This window comes from Hemiscyllium ocellatum, chromosome 20 (genome assembly GCF_020745735.1).
Source record: "Hemiscyllium ocellatum isolate sHemOce1 chromosome 20, sHemOce1.pat.X.cur, whole genome shotgun sequence".
NCBI lineage: Eukaryota > Metazoa > Chordata > Chondrichthyes > Orectolobiformes > Hemiscylliidae > Hemiscyllium > Hemiscyllium ocellatum.
In genome coordinates, this window is record NC_083420.1 from 15,902,871 (window position 1) to 15,924,848 (window position 21,978).

A 21,978-nucleotide genomic window follows, 5' to 3' on the forward strand; every position below is an offset into this window, starting at 1 on the left:
TGTTCAAAAACCAGTTTTAAACACAATCTCTTCCAACATCCATACCTAGATGATTTGCCATTGAGATGAAACACAAGCCGGTTATATATGCATCGTAACCAGCTTCATGTAATTGTTCCGAGGCAGTATTATAGCTTGGAAAACCCTCTGCACTTTCTGCAAAAGACAAGTAAAAGTTCAGATCCCAATAGGATGACTTTTTTTTGTTGTATTAAACAGTTATGAAGCAAATCCCATTCTAAAAAAAAATTCTGTAAATGAAATGTTAACTTTTCTCATCTTACATGGAGAGTGACGAATATTCATTTCTCGCCATTTCCTAAATTATGCACTGACAAATTATCTAAACTGGAAATGGGCAGTTTCGTAACCAAATTTAAAGCAAACAATCAAAAACATCTGTTCCAGGTTTTGAAACTACACTTCGTATTATGATATTGAGAGTTGATAAACCTAATATATTCTGTTCTGATGTTAAACATTAACAGCTTGGACAAGCCAAAGTTTGAACACTGAAGATAAATGTTTATAATAGATTATGACCACATTGCAGTTAATATAGGTTGGGATGTGGAAATTGAGAATGTCAACATTAACAATGACAACAGAAAGACAACCTACAACATAGCCAAAAAGAGACCTCATTCACCTGGTATACTGAAAAAGATTTGAACTCTGTCATACATAGTCAACGTAACTGTTCAGTTGATATCTGCACAGCAATGCAAACCAATGACGGTGGAATGTTTACCCAAGAAAAGGGAGCAAGGCAATGCTAAATGATAAGCCAACATGTAATAAATGGATTATAATGACTCGTGACATGATTCTGCATTTAGTTCATCCTCATTACTTGATCCACAAACGTTCTAGTCCAAAATAAAATGCAAAATATCTATTTTACTTTGGTCCATGGAAGGATAGCCTATATCCCATGTTAGGGAGTTGCTTTCAAATGTCTTCAAAAACTGTGCCAATGGTCTTGCCCTGTACCTGGGCAAGTTAGACATAAGGCTACGTAGTTTCAATTGCTATTTGATGGAGGAATTAGCTATTTCTTGTATTATAAGTTTAAGTTTTGGCTTCCAGGCTAATAACTCAAAATATTGAAAGATTTCATGTATATTTTACAACTCAGGTGCCTGATGCACAGACTTATCCCAAGTTACTTGAAACAAGGATATACCACATTTTTCTTTCACGAATACTTTCCCATATGTTAAATTGCTAATTGTTCCACAAGAAATACAAACCTGAAAATTTGTCTGTAAACTTAAGTACAGGAAAGTGTGTGTCTAGGTTGCTGAATAACAACAAAAACAAAATCAGTAGTTTACACTTCCTACTAATTGGCATTGAATATTTTTCTTCATGAAGTTTCAGATTTCAGAAAACAAGTTTCCTTTATGACGGCATCTACATTTGATTTACAAAAAAGATAAGTGGATTGAAATATAAAGCAGCCATTAAAAAAAAAGTGAGATTGGAAGGGCCCTTGCTTCACTTCCCTGCCAAGATGTAATCAGCATATTATTTGACAGCACTAATTGTTTTTCTCCAGACACTATGCACTGACAAGTTGATAATCTGAAACAACAACAGCAGTTGCTGGCAAAGCTCAGCACGTCCAGCAGCATCTGTGGAGAGGAATCAGAGTTAACGTTTCAGATCCAGTGACCCTTTCTCAGGGCTCTAAGTTGAAACAAGCACAAGTTGATAATCTTCCATTCCCACTCCAGTAGATTGAAATTTGTCTTTTCGTTATATTAAAATTCAGTGTGCAAAAGTACACTTGTGGTGGTTCATGAAGGAACAAGCTTTATGAAGACTACTCATCAAGTGTTCCCCTTACCAACTTTGGGAGGTCTGAAAGGTGCCTCTTTTAATCGCTTTTCCAGCTCGGCAAGAGGTGTGTTCATTATCAGTTCCTATAAGAAAAATAGGAATCTCAAATTTCTGAGGGAAACAACCGTATAGTTTTATCTGAAATGATTATAACTAGTAGTTCAGTATTATGAAGGCCTCTGAATGCCTGTATTGTAGATTTCATAACACAGTTAATTCCTAAACTCCAAGAGGAAATTCCCTACAAGAAAAAAGGGAAGATGGTATATTTTTAAGACTTGGATCTGCCCACACTGTTTGCATACCACTTAGTGGTCAACTCAATCAAGAATAAATCGGACTGAAAAGCAGCAATATCATTAGCGCCAATCTTATTAGGAAATGTGCTGAGACCTCTAAAATGAGAGGTGCAGATGATTTTCAATGAAAAATGAGGGAAACACGTTTATTGAAATGGGGCTAGGTAAGTATCGTAAGGAGAATAAAATCAAAAAATTGAATAAAGACTTATCTCCTTCAGCAAATGGCTGTTATAAGTTAACATCCACCTCTCAAAAACGGAGAGGAAATGGCATTCCAAAGAAACTGCAGTCTAATAACATGGTGCCAGACTTCAAAGTTTTTGACAAATATTCCAGGCAAAATGTTGCTATTTAAGTTTAGAGCAACCTTTTTAAAAAGAAATGTGAAAGCTCATAATGGCATATCCTTTAAACAACATTCTGTAAATGGACTGATCTGTGGATCAGTTTTGAAACCTCAATCTTTCTATTTGCATCAACAGAACTGCATTCAAAATGCCATAAATTGCTGCTGTCATTAAAGATGGCTGCACATGTGCAGAGCCTCCACTTGTGTTGTCCTTCTGATGCACCAATATCAAAGACCTGTTAGTATCAATGACACATGCACAGGTGATGTTATTACACAAGTGCATTCAAATGTTCAACGAGATCTGATGAATTCTCGCATTATTCTAAACTGAACCTCCCCCAAATGGTACAGTTATACTGCTTAATTCATTTATCATCCAACAAGAGTATGAGAAATAAAAAAAGACAATCATTTTCCTGATGCCAACACTCCATCTAGTGACTAAACTGAGAAACCATGCAGCCAGTAAAAAACTTACTCTAAGTACTTACTCAGAATATCACATGAGCATCACTTTCAGAAATAAATTCTTAGTAAACGACTGTGCAACTTTCAACATAACAGGTTTTAAATCTAAAATTGTCGGCAATGAAGGAAACAATTCATAAAACTTCATTTGATTTCACAAACTAGTTTCATTCCAAAAGAAAGATCAAAACAAGTTTTTCCTTGAATCAATACATAACTACTTTTATTCTTTGATTATAGTCTTTATTGTTATTTTATTAAAAAGAACAACAACTCAATTTGGATAATCTTTACCGACAGTCACAACTAGAGAAATCAGAGCAAGATGTGGCGACGGGTTTTTATGGCATTGACACTCCTGTTTAATTTTCTTTTATACAATACTGGAAATGTGGTCCAACAGCATGTCTGTGCTGGCAATTTTCCAAGTTGGTACAGACACAAGAGTAATGTAATAACAAACCACGTGGCTTTACATTAGCTCTTGGATGACTAATGCCAGCAAATATGGTCTTAGCAGGACAGTACCTTCACAGTTTAAAGAATGGTAAGTATGTTCAATAAAACACAACCAGTTTACCTTAAAAGGATGCGTGCTTGCCATGAGTTTTGTATCAAGAAGCCTTTGTACAAAAAAGAAAAGACATATAATTACATCAGAATGTGAGGAATCAAGGTAGGAATCTCCATACCGTTTGAGATAATTTTCTTCTCAAAACTACAAATTAATTTTCCAAATTTGGTCATTCCATCTCTCCCCTATGCGTTTAGTATTCAAGTTTAGAGGAAACGCAACTACGTTCAACTTACCTTGTAAAAACACTTGTTGTAACTTCTTTAAATTCATTCAACTCCTATTTTGAAAAAATAAATATTTGAACATTTAATTCAAGGAAGAAAACAAAATGCATACCACCCAGTCCCTGAAAGTTTTATTCAGACAGGCTACCAAAATATAGTAAGTAGTTTTAAAATTTTGTCATCACACCAGGTAAGCTGGTTTTGTTGGCGATCCATCCACACTGCTAAGCTTTTTCTCTTTGCTCCTTTGCCATGAGTGGTTGCTACAATCCAAAAGGCAATGGAGCTAATGGATTGAGAAATTGGGTCAAGAGTTCATTACCACTAAACTCTCAGGCAACACTCATCTCCCCTTCCCACAACTACTAGCAGGATCAAGGGACATCAATGATCACCCCTGAATTACCAGTTGCCTGCTCCCAGACATCGAAGGAAAATAGTTTTACGACAAGGAAACTGGTCGTTACTTATTTTTACTATGTAGAAATTTATTGACTTCCATCTTGAATATTGACTGTGTCTGAGTTACCACAGCTCTCCAGGAGTACAGAATTCCAAAGGTTCACATCCTCCAAATGAAAGGATTCCTCATGAGGAAAGGCACACCTTTTATTCGGAGGCTCTGTGCTGTAATTCTAGACCCATTTAGATGAAAGAAAACATCCTTTCTACAGTTGTCCTGTTGAGCCTAGAAGAATTTTGTATTCTGTAAATAATATCACCTTTCGTTCTCCTCAATTAATGTACACCCAGTCACCTCAAACTGTCCTTTAGCCACCATGCCAGGGATCAATCTAGGTGATCCTTTGTTGCACTCTTCATTGGCAAGCGTATCTTTCTGGAGGCAAGGAAGCTGAAACTACATAATCTAGGTGCAGTCTCACCCAGGCTTTATACAAGTGTAGCAAGACTTAATTACTCCTAGACACCAACATACTAAATGTTATCATCATGTGATTTGCTCCTTGAATTTATTATTTCTTACTCTACACTCTTAACTTATCTTTCCACAAAATAATTCTTAGCAATACGTACAATAGAGCTGTTCTTACAGAAATGAACCTTCAAAAATAGCATTCAAGGTTTGTGAGCACTTATAATTGAGCCCTAGCATAAACCATAATAAAATCAAGCTCAATTTAAGTAGATAAATACTTGCATTGGGTAATGAACAGAAAAACTGATGAATTGTATGCATGACATCAAGCAGCATGTTATGTCCAACAACCAGTTTACCCTAGAAAAAAAATTACTTCATTTTAGTAAAGGACAAGTTATGACCTGCAGTATACATATATTACATTGTCCACAATAACAGTCCATGCAACAAGTCATCATTCTTCCGGGACTCCCCATATATTTGTGTGTGTGTGTGTGTGTGTGTGTGTGTGTGTGTGTGTGTGTGTGTGTGTGTGTGTGTGTGTGTGTGTGTGTGTGTGTGGTCAATCAAGTAAACTACTTTTTGACTTATCTAAAAGATAATAATATTACCTTGTAGTTTAGAAGATCAGCTTGGGCAAATGCACTTAGAAGTTGCTTTGCACTGAACACCTCTTGCCTCAGCATTTGCCATTCAAACTTGAATACAAATGCAGAGTATAAACAGACTGAACACAATTCTTATCAATGTTCTGCAATAGATGAGCTTCTCATACATTAAGTGTTGTGTTCAGATTCCAAAATGAATGAATATGAAACTTCATTGGGTTAGGGAAAAATCCTCAAACAGATCTAATTTGTGCAATAACAGAAGTTATCTAAGTCTTCCACTGACATAAATAAATCCCAATAATTGATCTTTTGAACATGCAGTCAAGCTTTTCAAAGCAGAAATCTGAGTTTTTAAAAAAAAAAACCACATTTTTCCATCCTTGTTAGAGATTATGCCCTGTGCCGGACTACAGTGGTCACAATTTGGTCCTTCATCTATCCTTTGTATGAGGTTTATTAGGGAATATAGGCACAGCTATCACTGGCTAGGCCAAAATGCCCTGAAGGTGGTAGCAAGCAGTCTTCTTGAAATGTCGCTATCCTTGGGAGTTTTGGGACAGCCCAATGCTGTTAGAAAGGAAATTCATCTCAAAAGTAGAGGAAAAAGCAGAAATTAGGTACAGTGAATAAGATAAAGAACCATTGTGATGCAGAAGGGAGTTGGTGGGAAAGGACAGTGACAGCTGAAGTGATATGTGCACAAACCACTGGATTTGTTCCAGTAATATTACAGAAGCACTAAAAACAAAAAATTATAGACAAGAGTATTACAGAGTCACAGATAGAAGTTATGTTGTGTAACATCTGACAGCTTAAAAATCCTAACCACACACAACTACTATTGTGGGAGATCTCACTGCCAGCAGTTGAACACAATTTGAGATAAGGCCATGATGCTAACCTAAGTCCATTTCTGCAACACAGCTAATTTCAGTCCACCTCCTGCACCAAACCTCTGCAGAAACACAGCATGAACTAAGAGCGCTTTAAACCAGAAAAATGGTCTCCGTGGTAGCTCCTAACATAAGTCTGGTTTCTTTTATTGAACACAATCTGTACGTCTCATAGGTCTCTTGGCTTCAACAGTTCATGTGCCACCTTACCAATTCGGGGATGGAGGGAACATCTTCATTAATTTTCAAATTAGCCTTTTTATTATACAACCAACTTAAAAAAACATGAATTTGCATGCTGCATTTCTTCCAGAGAGCTTTGTATTTAAAACAAGAGTGCTGCTTTATCATTCATTTATTTGCATAAAAGTCCACGATTAAACTATGCTTCCAACTTGGTGGGAAATGCTGCAATGCCATATACATGCATACACTTTAAATAAACTTTCAAATGCCAACAAACCTACAATATTTTCCACGTGGTGTATCGCTACCACTTTACGAATACCCAGATAGCTCAGTTTATTTGAATGTGTACGTAGCAGACCTTTCTTTATTGATTTTTCACAAAACTGAAAGATAGTTCTATAGTGCACCAGAATGAAAAACCAAGACTTCATATGGAAAAAAAAAATACTCCGGTACTTCTCACCAGAAACTTGTACTGGACTTGGGAAGGTCAAATTTGTCATCTTTAGTGGAGGAAAGACAATGGCTACAGGGACACTTGACCACAGGACAATAAACGATGAAAAATGCAGAAAGTCAAAAAAGTTTGCATGCTATTAACTTTTTTTTTAAAAATTGAACTGTACATGGTTAAGGTTTCAAATGGGATTGTGAAAATATCCTGGAAGTTAACTTCAATTTGTATTCGGAAAGGAGGACTCACCGATTTTGAAATGGCATATATTACTTTGGAAAACCCCACAGCATCATTCATTTCTTCCTGCAAATAAAACAGTTGAACAGTAAAGCAGAGGTCTTGCTTTAAAAATGTCCACATCATTACAATATGGGTATCTACATAGAACAATTAACAATAAATTAAGATTGAAACTTCTGAATTCCTCTCTCCCAGTTAAGTGAGGTTCTATTGAGCTTTTTGTTTTTAAAACAAGAGACTGCAAATCAGACAGGAAATTAGACCAAGAATAACTGAAATAACAAGAGAAAAAAGATCTTTGACTCAAATCAATTACCTCCTTCAAAATTTAATGCACATTGAGTACTTCATTAATAATCCAGATTAATGGATAGTATCTGAGCAGAATCATACGCAATAAAATCAGATGTTGATTTTGTGTTTTTCCATGCTTTAATTTCTGGTTAGGAGTGGCTCAAATGCAGTGTGTGCTTGGAGCATTCTACCACTAAGCACTCATTAATTCCCCAAGTTTAAAACAGCAAGTTACAGAAGGCTACTTGGGGAGTCATTCTAGCCAAGTCCAATTTCATGCAATTCAATCAAAGTTGGCAACTAGTGCTCTTGTAGGTGCTTGGTAATGCCCCCACCTGAGCCAGAAGGCTTAGGTTCAAGTCCACCACCTGCTTTAGGAGATGTGAAACAACACATCTGATTAGGAAATATCGAAAGTTGGGTTCTGGCGATCAGGACGATAAAATTGGGGCCATTTTTCTCCCACTAATCCAGCATGTCAGATACCAATTACAGAATCCATTTGGTCACCAAAGTGGTAATTTGCTAACTCAGTATAGACCAGTGAAGAATACTGCAAAAAAAATGCAAGTGATCCTGATGAATTCACATGCAGAGAAAATGGCTATGGCCCGACAGGAACAGTACAGTAATAGGCCATTCAACACCCTGGGCCAGTTTATTTATAGTTGCTAATCTGTACCTCCAGCTTAAATTTTCCCTCTTTTTTTTTAAGATTACTTACAGTGTGGAAACAGGCCCTTCGGCCCAACAAGTCCACACCGACCCGCCGAAGCGCAACCCACCCATACCCCTACATTTACCCCTTACCTAACACTACGGGCAATTTAGCATGGCCAATTTACCTGACCCGCACATCTTTGGACTGTGGGAGAAAACCAGAGCACCCGGAGGAAACCCACGCAGACAGGGGGAGAACGTGCAAACTCCACACAGTCAGTCGCCTGAGTCGGGAATTGAACCCGGGTCTCAGGCACTGTGAGGCAGCAGTGCTAACCACTGTGCCACCGTGCCGCCACAATTTAGCTCCAGTTTCTTGATATCCACAAACAAGGAAAGACTAAAATCGAAGAAGTTTAAGATTTCAACTGAGCAAGCAAGCCTTTTCAGGAATTTCAGATTTCCACTAACCATTTCATGAAAAACCAAATCTCCTCACCTGCCTCTTGATCTGATCATATTTTAGCCACCCAATCCATATTTTCCCTCCATTCATCAACTGTTTATTGTGCCAAACAAAAACTGAGAATCCCACTGCACCCCTCCCCCTCCCCCGCCCCACCCCCAAAAGACAAGACACTGAAGGACAAGCTTCAATTTAGCCAACTTTCTTAGTAGCAACTCACGTAAACTGTTACATTTGGAGTGCTTTCACACTGTGCACTTCTCAACAAATGGAAATGGAAACTGTGAAACTCAGAGGAAGTTTCATTGATAGCCAATCTTTGGAATCACACTAAGAAAAATAAATTAAAATGAAGAAATATTCAGAAGAATTCAGCTTTACAAAAAATATCCAATAGTGGGTTCAGAAGAGATTTACCAGGATGTTGCCAGGTATGGAAGTTTGAAGTTAGAAGGAAAGGCTGGTTAGGCTGAAACTTTTTTTTTTAAAAACTGGAGCATGGGAGATTGAGGGGCAACTTGTTAACAATTTATTAAATAAGGAAGGATAGATAGAATTAATGGTAGTTGTCTTTTCCCTAGAATGGTTGGGGCGGGGTGGGGGGGGGGGGTATCAAAACTAGGGGACACATTTTTAAAGTGAAAGGAGGGAGAGATTTAAAAAAGATGCGAGACAAATTTTATTTTCTATAGAAGGTAGTTCACATATGGAACAAACTTCCTGAGAAAGTGATGGATGCGGGTACAATGCAACATTGAAAGGACATTTGGATAGATACATAAATAAATAGGAGAGGGTGGGAGGAAAATGGGCCAGAAGCAGGCAGGTGGGACAAGTTTGGTTGGAGATTATGTTCAGCCTGGACTGGTTGGACCGAAGTATCTGTTTCCATGCTGTATGATTCTATGACCAGCTTCTGGTTTCAACAATTCTCAATATTAAAACAATTGTTCGTGGAACTTTGTTGTTTTATATAATTGCGCAAGCAAATAAAGTGGCACAAATAAGTCAGCGATCTTAAAAAAAAAACTTATTGGAACATCAGCCAAAACCAATTACCTTGACTTCTTTTCCTGGGAGAAATGGCATTAAGAGTTTGAAGTTTGCCACCAATTAAGAAATACTGGGAATTTAAGCTGGTCAATGTAAAATTAGACAGTTCAAATACAATAGAAAATATCAAAAATACTCAGCACCAACAGATACTCTAAACTGTCTTTTTTTTTGGGAGTACACAGATATTTGTCTAAGTGTATGGCACCTTTAAATTTTTCTCCCAAGCTTTGCAGATGGTAACTTAGAAGGGACCAATTTACACACAGAAACGTTTGGTTTACTGTGTTGCTGCACAGCTCCAAAGGAACACAGCTGATGAGGTAAGGCGGTATCTATGATGATAGAAATAGTTATGGTTTCAGATTTAGGACCTGTCATCAAGTAAATCATGACTGCCTCTTCTTTCGACAAAAGTTGCCTGACTGCTCAACATTTCATATAGTTGCCTGATTTTCAAATTCACTCTTAGGATGTGGGCACCACAGGCTGAGTCAGCATCTATTTCCTGTCCATAGTTCCTTTGAGCTGTCTTCTTGAACTGCTACAATCCATGTGATGTAGGTAGACCCACAATGCCATTACGGAGGAAATTCCAGTATTTTGACCTAGTGACACTGAAGGGAGGGTGATCTATTTCCAAATCAGGAAAATGAGTGGTTTGGAGGGGATCTTTTATAAATTTTTTCAGTGCGTCTTGAATGTAGTACAATGCTGCCACAGAGTGTTGGTGGTAGAAAGAATGGATCATTGTGGATGTGGTCCAATCAAAAGGACTGTTTTGACCTGGATGGCGTCACACTTGAGCATTACTAGAGTGCACAGGCACTCTAGTAACAAGTGGAGTATTCCATCACACTCCTTACTTGTGCCTTGCAGATGGACAGGCTTTGAGTAAGTCAGGAGTTAACTGTGTTTATATCACTAGTTCAGTGGAGTTTTAGATCAATGGCAACCTCCAGAATGTTGATATTGGGCTAACTCAGTGACAGTAAAGCCATTGAATGTGAAGAGGCTCACTTATTGGAGACGGTCAGATTGTGTTAGATCGTCACTTGTTGGAGAAGGTCATTGCACGGCAATTGTACGGCACAAATATTACTTGCCACTAATATTACTTGCCACTTCTCAGCTGAAGCTTGGATAATGTCTACATTTGGACATGACCGCTTCCAAATCTGAAGAGTTGCGAACGGTGTTGAACATTATTCACTGATGATCTGCACATCTCCACCTTATGATGGAGAGAGGGTCATCGATTAAACAGCTGCAGGTAGTTGCATCTAGAACACTACCTTGAACTCCTGCAGAGAAGTCCTGGAGCAGAGATAACTAACTTCCAACAACCATGTTCCTATGTGCCAGGTCCAACTCCAACCAGTGAAGAGTTTTTCCTCCAGTTCCAACAGACACCAGTTTTACAAAGGCTCCTCGACGCCATACCCTGTCAAATGCAACATTGTCAAGGGGAGTCATTATTGCCTCACCTTTTGAATTCAGCTATTTTGTGCAAGTTTGCACAGAAACTGTCATGAGACCAGGAGCTGAGCAGCCCTGGCAGAACCCAAACTGGGCAGTGAGCAGGTTATTGCTGAAGAGGTGCTGTTTGATAAATCTCTTAATTAGACCTTCCACCACCACTGACCAAGAAAGTAGAAAGTAAATTAGTCAGGTTGGATTTATGCCACTTTTTGGGAACAGGACATACCTGATAGTACAAGACCAGAGTGTTGTTGAAAGGGGAAGAGACAAATTGTCAAAGCTTTTCATCTTGCTCTCATTGGGGCAGAATGGCAATACCAAATTTCAGAAGGAACAAGTTACATAGTGAATGACAAGGATGTGCTGATTGATTGGCAAATGAATTCTTATTATTGAAACACAACATCATAAGAAAGGATCCCACAAGATGGAACTAGTTAAGGTGGATACAAGGAGGTTATTTCCTCTTCTAGGGTGGCTAGAACTAGGACACAGAGTTCAAGAATTAGAGGTCTCTCTTTGGAAACAGATGAGCAGAATTTTTCCCCAAGATCATTGATCTGTGGAATTCTCTTCCCAAGACAACGATATGTATTAGACACAATGTTTCCAGTTCAGAATTGTGTACATTTTTGACAAAGAGACTGGAAGGTTGGGTTGGGGCAGTCCAGATCAAGTCTGCTTTACAATTCAATGGCTGAAAGTCTGAATAGTCTAATTCCTCTCCTAAGTCCTATACTCCTATTATATAGCATTCTGATCCTTTTTACCAGAAAGTAAACTATCAAATGAATTCCTTGTGTGCCATAAATCTATCTTTCCTATTGCCAAGACAATTTTTTTTTAAATATACGTAAAGAATACTATGCTAAAACCTGACTACCATTTCTGTAACTAACAGAACACTTTCCCACAGGACAAAACAAACTTAAAGCAAAATTATTGAGCGAGTATAGATGTCAGGCACCTTAAATCAAGACTAATCTAATTTTGCAACTCATTTCACTGGTATAAAACTATAGGTTTATCTGATATTTGACTATAACTTTGGAATGACTTCTTGCTCTGTTACTAAAAGCTATGTCAAAATAGCTGTCAAGTTTCTGAAGAGGGCCTATTAATATAAAATCATAATTTCAACTCACTTGTTTTTAAACCACAAAGTATGTCAGTTTTGTAGCCAAAACATTATGCAAAATGGATAAAACGTAGCTTCAAATCAGATACAGTTAATCCTGCTAACTGCAGAGGTGGGATTAGAAGTGCAATAACTAAACTACTCAACAGGGCTCTTGTGCTCTAAAGCATTTTTGGAAGCAGAACTAGATTTGTCCTTTCATTAAATTGTTTTTAATCAAATTGGATGTTCTCCCAAAGCATCACGAAGAATGGATAAATGTTTCCCAATTTTCAAAATATAAAGCTGTGGTCCCTTAAAAAAACCATATCATTTACCTTTACTAACCTAGTCCAGTGTGCCAGATTCTGCACGAACACAAGGAAAAGACTAGACTATACTGTGCATCGTTACCTGTTCTTTGGCTCGTTTTTGCTCTTCTCTCCTTCTGCGTTCATCATCGTCCAGCTTACTGATTACAATATACCTCTCTTTCTGAAATACAAGTGCACAAACAGACCAATATTGTTATATTAATATGATCCACAATGTCAAATCTTTAAATACCACCTTCTAACTTAAAAGCCAGAATTTTGGTTAGAGGAAAAAGAAAACCAAAAACAGGAAGAGGGTGTGCTGAGACACTTCAAAATGACAAAAGTCGCCTGATCTTAGAAGTTGCCAAAATCAACTGAAATGTTCAAGGAAATGTCTAACTAACATGCTGAAACTATCCATGAGATTCTGGAAATTGAAAAGTAATAATTCAAACATTAAAATTCATCTTATTGAATACACAGCTCACAACAAGACCTTCAAAATGTATCCAGAATAAGACTTCCCAACTCCAGGTATTGCTAAATTATGGATTTGATCTCAAACTCATTATGTAATGGGGAGGATTGAGTACCCTACACCAAACATCAAAGGATACTGGGGAGCTTTGACAAGGGACAATTAAAACTCTTAAAAATGGACTGTTACCACTGTGGACCCACAGTCCATACTCACCAAAACCCTTTCGTGATCAATCATGATTAAAAACCTCAGCACTCCTTCACTAGTGATTGTTAATTTCACTAAATTCCTCTCTTCCTTTAACCTCCTGATTTATAGGTATTACTGGGATGTTTGTTGCATCCTCTTTACTGAAGACAGGAGGAAAATACTTATTTATCATATCGGTCATTTCTTTATTATTTGCTATTAACTCTGCACTGTTGATGCCAAGAGCAGTGATCTCCAATTTTTTAAGCATAACATCATTTTCAAATACAAGTGCAGTGAGCTATCTACACCTCAGAAAACCTAGAAACACCAGCTTATTTTTAGTGCCACCTATATCTAAACCCAAGTATATATAATTTTGTCCACTGCTCACCAAGTCTCAAGAATGTCACCAGTGACTGCATATTATTTTCTGATGCCTTGAAATCTAGGCTGTACTTTAACACGGTTAGTTGCACACAGCCCCACCATATGGGTATCTGTGCTACTTGGAGTGCACTTCTTGGACTGGATTATCTTCATTTGGGAAAACGCAGTCTCTCAGACACATGGAATCAAAGCAAACTTTCACTTTAAAAGCATTATAAAAATACCAGTACTACCCCCAAAAACAAAAACACGCTGTTCCTCGATTTGACTTGCAGCTCATAGTTTAACACCATAATTATCGCCATATCAATTACAAAATTAAACCCCTGATGGAATTCAGCAACATTGACTTAAAAGATATGGATTGGGATAATTTGTTTTGTCACATCTAATTCTGAAAACCACCTTCTGAATTCCTCCAACTTCCTCAGGTATGCACAGAAGTTTGAGGTGGAAACATTAACATTTTTTTTTCCCCTTTCACTTTTTCCATACTCAGGAAGTGTTGTCATTTCTTTTCTAAATTGAGAGGATCAGCGAACTAGTTGCAAATTAAATGCATTTACAGCACTGATCATATGTGTCAACTATCCTTTTCTTGCAGTTCACTGTTCAGCTTATTGAGTTTTGACTTCATGTGTGAAAGAAGCTGAATTTAAGTAACCACACATTGTCAGAGAGTTCACTGCACACTTCATTCCTTGATTTGAGAGAAATAGTAAACTTCAATATCAAATCTAAACTTTTTCAGGACCCTTTCTTGGCCAAGACACCTCGTATCAGAACATGGGATTAATTCAACGTACACAGCGCTTGAGGTGGTTGAGTCAAGATTTAAAATTAGTGGTGTTGAAGGGTGCTTGCTCAAATTAAGTTACTCTAATGCTAGCTTGTGGATTATACCCTTGTAATTGAGGGGGGTAAAAAAAAACACAGGCAAATCTGTCACATCTTCCCGAAATGATCCTGTCAGCATTCACGCCAAGCATGGCCAGTGCACCATCAGTTGTGTTGAAGTCAGTTTCTTGACTGGAACGTTTTTCTTAAGAACGTAGCTTTTGAATTTATGGTGGATATCAAGAACCTACTTATCAAGAACCTAGCTATGTTGGTCTCAAACACATTCAGTGACTTGGCCTCCACAGCCCTCTGTGACAATCACTGCCACAGGATAACGACCCTCTGGCTAAAGAAAGAGGGTCCTCATTTCAATTCTAAAGAGTTGTCCGTTCACCCAGAGGCTGTGGCCGAGATCCTCTCTCTCCCACTAGTGGAAACATCTTCACCACATCCATTCTTTTCAGGCCTCTCAATATTCTGTAAGTTTCAATCAGATTCGCCCCTCATCCTTCTAAACCCCATCAAGTACAACAGACCCAGAGTCTGGAACAACTCCTCTTATGACAAACCCTTTATGCCTACGATCATTCATGTAAACCTCCTCCAAAACTGCTCTCAATATTCCAAATGCAGTCTGACCAGAGACTTACACAGACGAAGCAGTACATCACTGCTCTGGCATTCTAGCCCTCTTGAAATGAATGCTAACATTGCATTTGCTTTCCTAAACTCCAAGTGAACCTGCATGTTAACCTTAAGAGAATCCTGAACTAGGGTTCCCAGGCCCCTTTGTGCATTAGATTTCCAAAGACTATTTTCTAAACGGAGAAAGGTGATGACTCTATTTTTCGTACTAAAATGAATAACCTCTCACTTTTCCACGTCTGCCACTTCTTTACCCACATTGCTAACATCCAAGTACTCCTTCAATCTCCCCACTTCCTCACACAATGTTCCTCAATTTACTTTTGGGTCATCTAAAACATAGAAATTGGCGCAGTTTCACTTGGTCCTTTTCATTCATGTATCATGAGAATAGTTGTGGCCCCAACACAGACCTCTGCAGATCTCAAATAGACACCAACTGCCAACTTGATAAAGGCCCCTTCATCCCTGTTCTCTACCTTGTGCCAATCAGTCAATCCTGTATTCATGCAGTACATTCCCCCAACACCATCTTATTTAGCAGCCTCCTGTTCAACACCTTGTCAAAGGACTTCTGGAAATCCAAATATATCTCTCCTTTGTCTAACTTGCTCATTACCTCCTCAAAAGAATCCTAACAGATTTGTCAGGCTTGACCTCCCCTTAATGAAGCTATGCTGACTCCACCCTATTTTATCATGTACTTGCAAATACTTCACAATCTCATCCTTAATAAACAGACTCTAAAACCTTACCAACAACTGAGGTGAGGCAACTGGTCTATAGTTTCCTTTTTCTGACTCCCTCCCTTCTTAAATAAGGATGATACATTAGCTATTTCCTGTCCTCTGCAAACATTCCAGACTCCAATAATTCCTGAAAATTTACACCCAGTGCGTCCACAAGGCCCTCAGCAACCTCCTTCAAAACTCTGGGGTGTAGTCCATCCGATCCAGGTGATTTATTCCCCTTCAGCTTGCTTCATCATTTTCTGTGATGGCCACTACGTTAAAGCCTGCTCATGGATTAAGTTCCGGTATGTTGCCAGTGTCTTTTGTGGTGAAAATTGATTCAAAGTAGCTATTCAGTTCCTACACCATTTCTTTGTTCCCCACTGCTGTTTTGCCAGCCTTCCAAAGTCCAATCTTGCCTCCCTTACTTTTCAGATACCTAAGAAAAAACTTGCAATTTTTTTTATATTCCTAGCTAGCTGACCCTATTTTATTTTCGTTCTTTCCCCGCCTTATTTTTAGTTATCATTTGCTGGTTTCTCAAAAGTTTTTAATCCTCTGGCTTCCTACTAACATTGTCACATTGTATGCTTTTTCTGTTACTTTTAAGCTGTCCCCAACTTCCCTAGTCAGCCAAGATTGCCTCATTCTCCCTTTAGTAAGTTTTTTCTTCCTCAGGATGAATTTCTGCTGGGTGCTGAATTGCTGTTCCACCACTTTAGCTCCCAGGCTTCCCTTCCAATCAACTCTGACCAATTCCTTTCTCATGTCTTAGTAGTAATCTTTACTCAATTCTAATACTGTTACATGTAACTCAATCTTCTCCCTCTCAAAAAGCAGGGTAAATTCTACCATATTACCGTCACTGTCCTCTTGGGGCTCCTTCACCTTCAAGCCTGATCAAAATTGCTTTTCAAGTTTGCCTCATTACACATCATGACATCCAGAATGGCTTGTTCCCTAGTGGATCCTACCATAAGTTGCTCCAAAGAAAAAATACATTTCTTAGATATTCTACAAATTCCTTTCCTTCAGATCTGCTACCAACCTGATTCCACCCATCCACCTGTATATTGAAGACCCCCATGATTAATGTAATGGCACCTTTTTGACATGGCTTTTCTATTTCTTATCTTCCCCACATCTTGACTCCTGCCAAGTGACCTGTACACAACTCCAATCATGGTCTTTTTTCCCCCCCTTTGCAGTTTCTCAACTCTACCCATATAGATTCTACACCTTCCAACACTTCAGCTTTTCTTTCATTTCTTACTAAGGTAACATGTCTCCTCTGCCCACCTTTTTGACAGATATCCTTGGCTATCTAGCTCCCAGCCCTGATCTCCTTCAAGTCTCAACTCGGTGATGTCCACGACATTATATCCTTCAGTTTCAATCTGCACTGAGCTCATTTACCTAGTTTTGTGTACTGTCTGCATTTAAATACACACCTTCAGTCCTACATTGATTGCTCCTTTCATATCTGCTGTGTCCGACGTTATATCCCTGAGCCTTTCCATACACTGACCTATTGCTTGCCCTGGATCCTCATCCCTTATTTTTTCTTTGAAAAGAAGGACAAAAGGCTAAGATTTTTAGTTATTACACTCAAAATCCACATGCACACAAAAAAAATCAGTCGTGTAGATGAGTTAATTGGACTGTAGTAAGAAACTGTCAAAAGTTCTTCAATTCCTGCTGTAGTTACTGAAAGACATCTTTGGATAGAAATTCAACACATGGTGCTTCCACAGTAGCATGTGTTCTGGATTGCCATTATTACTACTTCTTTGTTCTGGGGGTCTAGGAATAAAGAGTCAGCGACCACAGTCATTATCTCTTCAATTACTTTGGCATCTGGAAACATGTATCTTGCTAGATGACGGAAAAAAACAAGACAAAGCTTCAGGTTAGGCCTCATCATTTACTACTGGTTTTGAAAAAGTGACTGAGCGTTCAAAACAGCCTTGTCGACTTTCTTTGTCTGAAGCATGGATTCAAAGAAAAATCATCTTTGAATCATTCAGTATTGTTGTATGGTGTCATTCCAAATTCACCTTACTTACTGACAGTCGAGACAAATATTCGTTTTTAGAGTTATGAACAGAAATGAAAATTTTCCCATCCTGTGTGGTAGTTGTACATTGTCTCATTTTAGATGGTCCAAGTTCAACATTTATCATTATTGCTTCATCTTGTAAATTGTGGCATCACTCTGCTGCTGGTCACTACATGTAGGCCTCAACCTACTTTTCTGGACCATTCAAACGTTGCTGACTGATTTCACGTATGGAGGCATTGGGAGCTCACTTCTATGGTTGTGATTTGTTTCCAGGGTCCCTGGTCAGCTTGTGTTGTTCAGACATGAGCTACACTGTTCTGTAGCATTCCACATGATTTTTCTTCATCCTGCACTGACCTATGAGATTAATAGCCTAAGAAAAACTGCAGGTTAAAAGACAACAGGCAGAGGTATGGGACTAGCAGAGTTGCTTTTGCAGGAAGTCTGCATGGACATGATGAGCTGAATAGTCTGTCTAGTACTGTAATACACTGACTTTGCAGATCAGTTTCTAAAATGCTTTCTTTTGCACAGCTCTACAAAACTTACTTGACCCTGCAAAGATAGTTCATCTGGACCAAACAAACAAGCTGACAACGTTTGTTAGAGTATGCACTTTCCTCTAGTTGCACAGCTTCCAGAAATTGAACATCATGCAGTAGCATGACAATTGATGAGTGTATGCAGGTGGATGGAGAGACTGTATTTCAGAGACTGCAACTCCAACCAATTGATTCCTTTCTACATTTTGGAGACCACAGGTCTAGAGGAAAATTCTTCACTTTATTTACTTTATTTCATTTTAATACATGTACACTCATGCAATGTTTTATATTCCTAGCTAGCTTCCTCTTGTGCTCTAACGTATTTGCCCTGATTCATGTTTTCGTCATTCTCTGCTAATCTTGTAAATGTGGAATCATAACATTCAGTCCATTGAGTCCACAGCACTCCTTCAATGACCATCCCATCCAGATCTAAGACCCATCACAACCTCATTTTCCATCATCTTATTCAGGTGCTGTCAGTTTGCCCCAGTTGTTTATAACCATAGAATGCTGCAACTAGTCACAATTTTAACAAAATATAATAAATATTTCAATGTTTATCCCATAATTTCTAGTCCAGTACCACTTCATTAAATTCATGGTCTAATGGGTTAATGGTCTTCTGATTTCTGATGTTGAACAAATCACATCTCCAAGTGATTTTATACATATATCAAAAAAATTATATTCTTGATCCAAACTCAAGCAATCCTTCAACAGTGGTTCCAATTTTTGGAATGAATGGTGGGCAAATTGTTTATATTACTTACAGTGTGGAAACAGGCCCTTCGGTCAAACAAGTCCACACCGAGCCGCTGAAGCGCTACCCACCCATACCCCTACATTTATCCCTTTACCGAAAACAACGGGCAATTTAGCATGGTCAATTCACCTAACCTGCACATCTTTGGACTGTGGGAGGAAACCGGAGGAAACCCACGCAGACACGGGGAGAATGTGCAAACTCCACACAGTCAGTCGCCTGAGTCGAGAATTGAACCTGGGTCTCGTGCGCTGTGAGGCAGCAGTGCTATCCACTGTGCCACCGTGCCGCCCACAACTGTTGTCTGTGCAACTTTGAGATAGTTCACTTTTTGGTACCCAGACTCCCATGTCTGCAGTTAATAATGCATTTGACCATCTTGAATACAATACAATACAATACAATAACGCCCCAATGCAATAAGTTGCGATTTATGGCTTGACCAAAGACAAATGCTTTGTAATTCTCAATGTCTGATCTCATGTTTGTTTTTTTTCTCCTCCCTCCCCCAAAGACAATAATAATAATAAAAAATAATATTATTATTATTATTAATAACAACAACAACAAACAATAATGTCACTCAGGACCACAAAGTCAACCATCATAGAGTCCTTCAATCGCTGCAGAATTAAGTAATAACACAAAAGGTAACAGAAAACAAATTTTCTCTAAAATTTATTGAAGGAATCAGTCATTTGTTCCAAAAGAGAACATTTTCACTTAAATTGAAGCTTTGTAAAAAGGTGTTTTAATAACAGGGGAGCCAGTGGCCTAATGATATTATTTTTTGATTATTAATCCAGAAACTCAGCTAATGTTCTGGGGATCTGGATTCAAATTCCACCATGGCAAATGATGGAATTTTAACTTAGTAAAGAATCTGGAATTAACAGTCTAAAACGTTGATCATGCAACCACCACCGATGGTTAGAAAAATTCATCTGGATTCACATATCCTCTTGGGACAAAAATCTACCGCTGATACCTGACTGGGCCAACATGTTTCGAAACAAAGTGCTGACTCTTAATTGCCCTCTGGATAATTAGGCATGGGCAAAAAATGCTGGTCGAGCTAGAAATCCCCACATCCCACGAGCGAATAAAAAAAAAATTAAATGAATATCATTTAAATGCACGTACAAATATGGAAATTTCCAATTGGAAATCTTTTAGTCTTTGGCTGGGTACTGGCAGGTGGGACGAGATTGGGTTGGGATATCTGTTCGGCATGGAGAGTCGGACCAAAGGGTCTGTTGCTGTGCTGTACATCTCTATGACTCTATGACAATCTAAACAAAATCCATAGTATATTCTTCGATGAACCAACCATTTAAAAAAAATCAAAAGATCGATCATGCTTCATAGGGTTTCGACAAATTGTCTTCCTTGTCCATAAATTCAAAAAGAGAATCAATAATTTCTCCTCAGTCACTTTATCCAGCTCTGAAAAATTTTAATTCTATTCTTATTTCTTCTTGGGTTAGGTAAAGCCAAGGCCACACCTCATTTACACCTGGTTAGGGAAATAATCAAAACCCTCTTTTCCAACTTACTCTTCAATTGTTCATGCAGTTCAAATAAAAACCTGTTGGGTAATCAAAGTGAGCTAGCTTGTGACATGACTCAGTCATTTTGTATGAGGAATTTCCAAAAGCAATACTGCCAGCTGAAAAGATCAAAATTGATCAGCTGCTACTGAGTGAGATTGCCACTCATCCACATAGTGAAACAGGAAGCATGAGTCAGTCTGCCAAAGACTTATTATTTATCTTTTTTTCTTCTCTCAAATCCATCCCCATTACTGTGGAAAACCAATTGTTAAAGTGTACACCATTCTACTAAGCATCAGCTGGTCCCTATTTCTTTAAACACATCCTTAAAAAGGTTCCATCTTTGACAATACAGTTGGCCAGCTTTGCAAGAGTAGCGACCAGCCAGACAGAAGCCTTGGTCCAATGTTTTTCAAAAGAACAGACTTTGAAATCTGTTCCATATAGCTGACATCTAAGAAAACAATTTAATTAGTTTGACCATAACCTTTCACTGGAACCTCAAAATCAAGTGCAATTCCTTTATTTAAACACTTAATTTCACCTTCTCTCAACTGGACTTTACTCCATTTGTTTGCATGTTACGTTCATATGATACAGAATTCAGGATAGGTTTTACTTTCCTTAAAAAGGAAGATAGCTTTCGTGTGAACTTTAATAAAAAGAAACTTAAATTTGGTTACTTCTGGAGGTCTGGCGTTTTCTTCATAGTAAATACATAAACACACATTAAAGCTGAGTTGAGAGACAAAAACATCATCGGGCAACATACTTTAGCAAGTTGGTGCCCCTCATGTCAGCATTGTGGGACTGCACCATATGGGAACTGTAGTAATGTGCCTGCTCTTACTGCCTTTTCTTTGCTGTACTACTCTGTTCAGGGAATAGGTGGCAGGTGAGGCCAGAAGACCTCTTTTTGAGCATTCCACTTAAATTTCATCTTTGCAGAATTTGAATAATGGCTTCAAAATTGCTGGCAATGCATATCAAGCACTGTGACTGTATGCGCAGTGACGAGACTCCCTGCAGTTGTGATGGCAGTAAATGCAGACAGAAAAACTAAAACAAAAATTCAAACTGTCATAGCAACAAATCGGGAAGGAAAAGGGAGGAATTTCTTCATCCTTCATGAGTTGGTCTTGTGAATATTAATTTCCTTTTCCTTGATGGTAACACAATTACATTTTAACAGCCACCTTTCTAGATCATTGAAACATTTCAAAAACCACTCTCACAATTAATTATATAGCAAATGGGAAAGTGATTAAGCACCACCAGGAATACAGTATAGATACGGAGATAAATCAATTTTTTTTATTATTAGTTCAAAGAGGTCTGTTTGCCATCAG

General features: G+C 38.3%; 1 protein-coding gene across 1 annotated transcript in view; it reads right to left on the minus strand.

The window, feature by feature from the left end:
* parn (poly(A)-specific ribonuclease (deadenylation nuclease)) overlaps positions 1-21,978 on the minus strand; it is a 131,763-nt gene that overhangs the window by 78,470 nt on the left and 31,315 nt on the right. Inside the window, exons 11-17 of the mRNA XM_060840529.1 lie at positions 12,525-12,605; positions 7,045-7,101; positions 4,928-5,005; positions 3,778-3,821; positions 3,548-3,590; positions 1,853-1,928; positions 46-156 (exon numbers count right to left, since the gene is read on the minus strand). Of these exons, the coding sequence (XP_060696512.1) occupies positions 46-156; positions 1,853-1,928; positions 3,548-3,590; positions 3,778-3,821; positions 4,928-5,005; positions 7,045-7,101; positions 12,525-12,605 (490 nt within the window). The remainder of the gene's footprint in view (positions 1-45; positions 157-1,852; positions 1,929-3,547; positions 3,591-3,777; positions 3,822-4,927; positions 5,006-7,044; positions 7,102-12,524; positions 12,606-21,978) is intronic.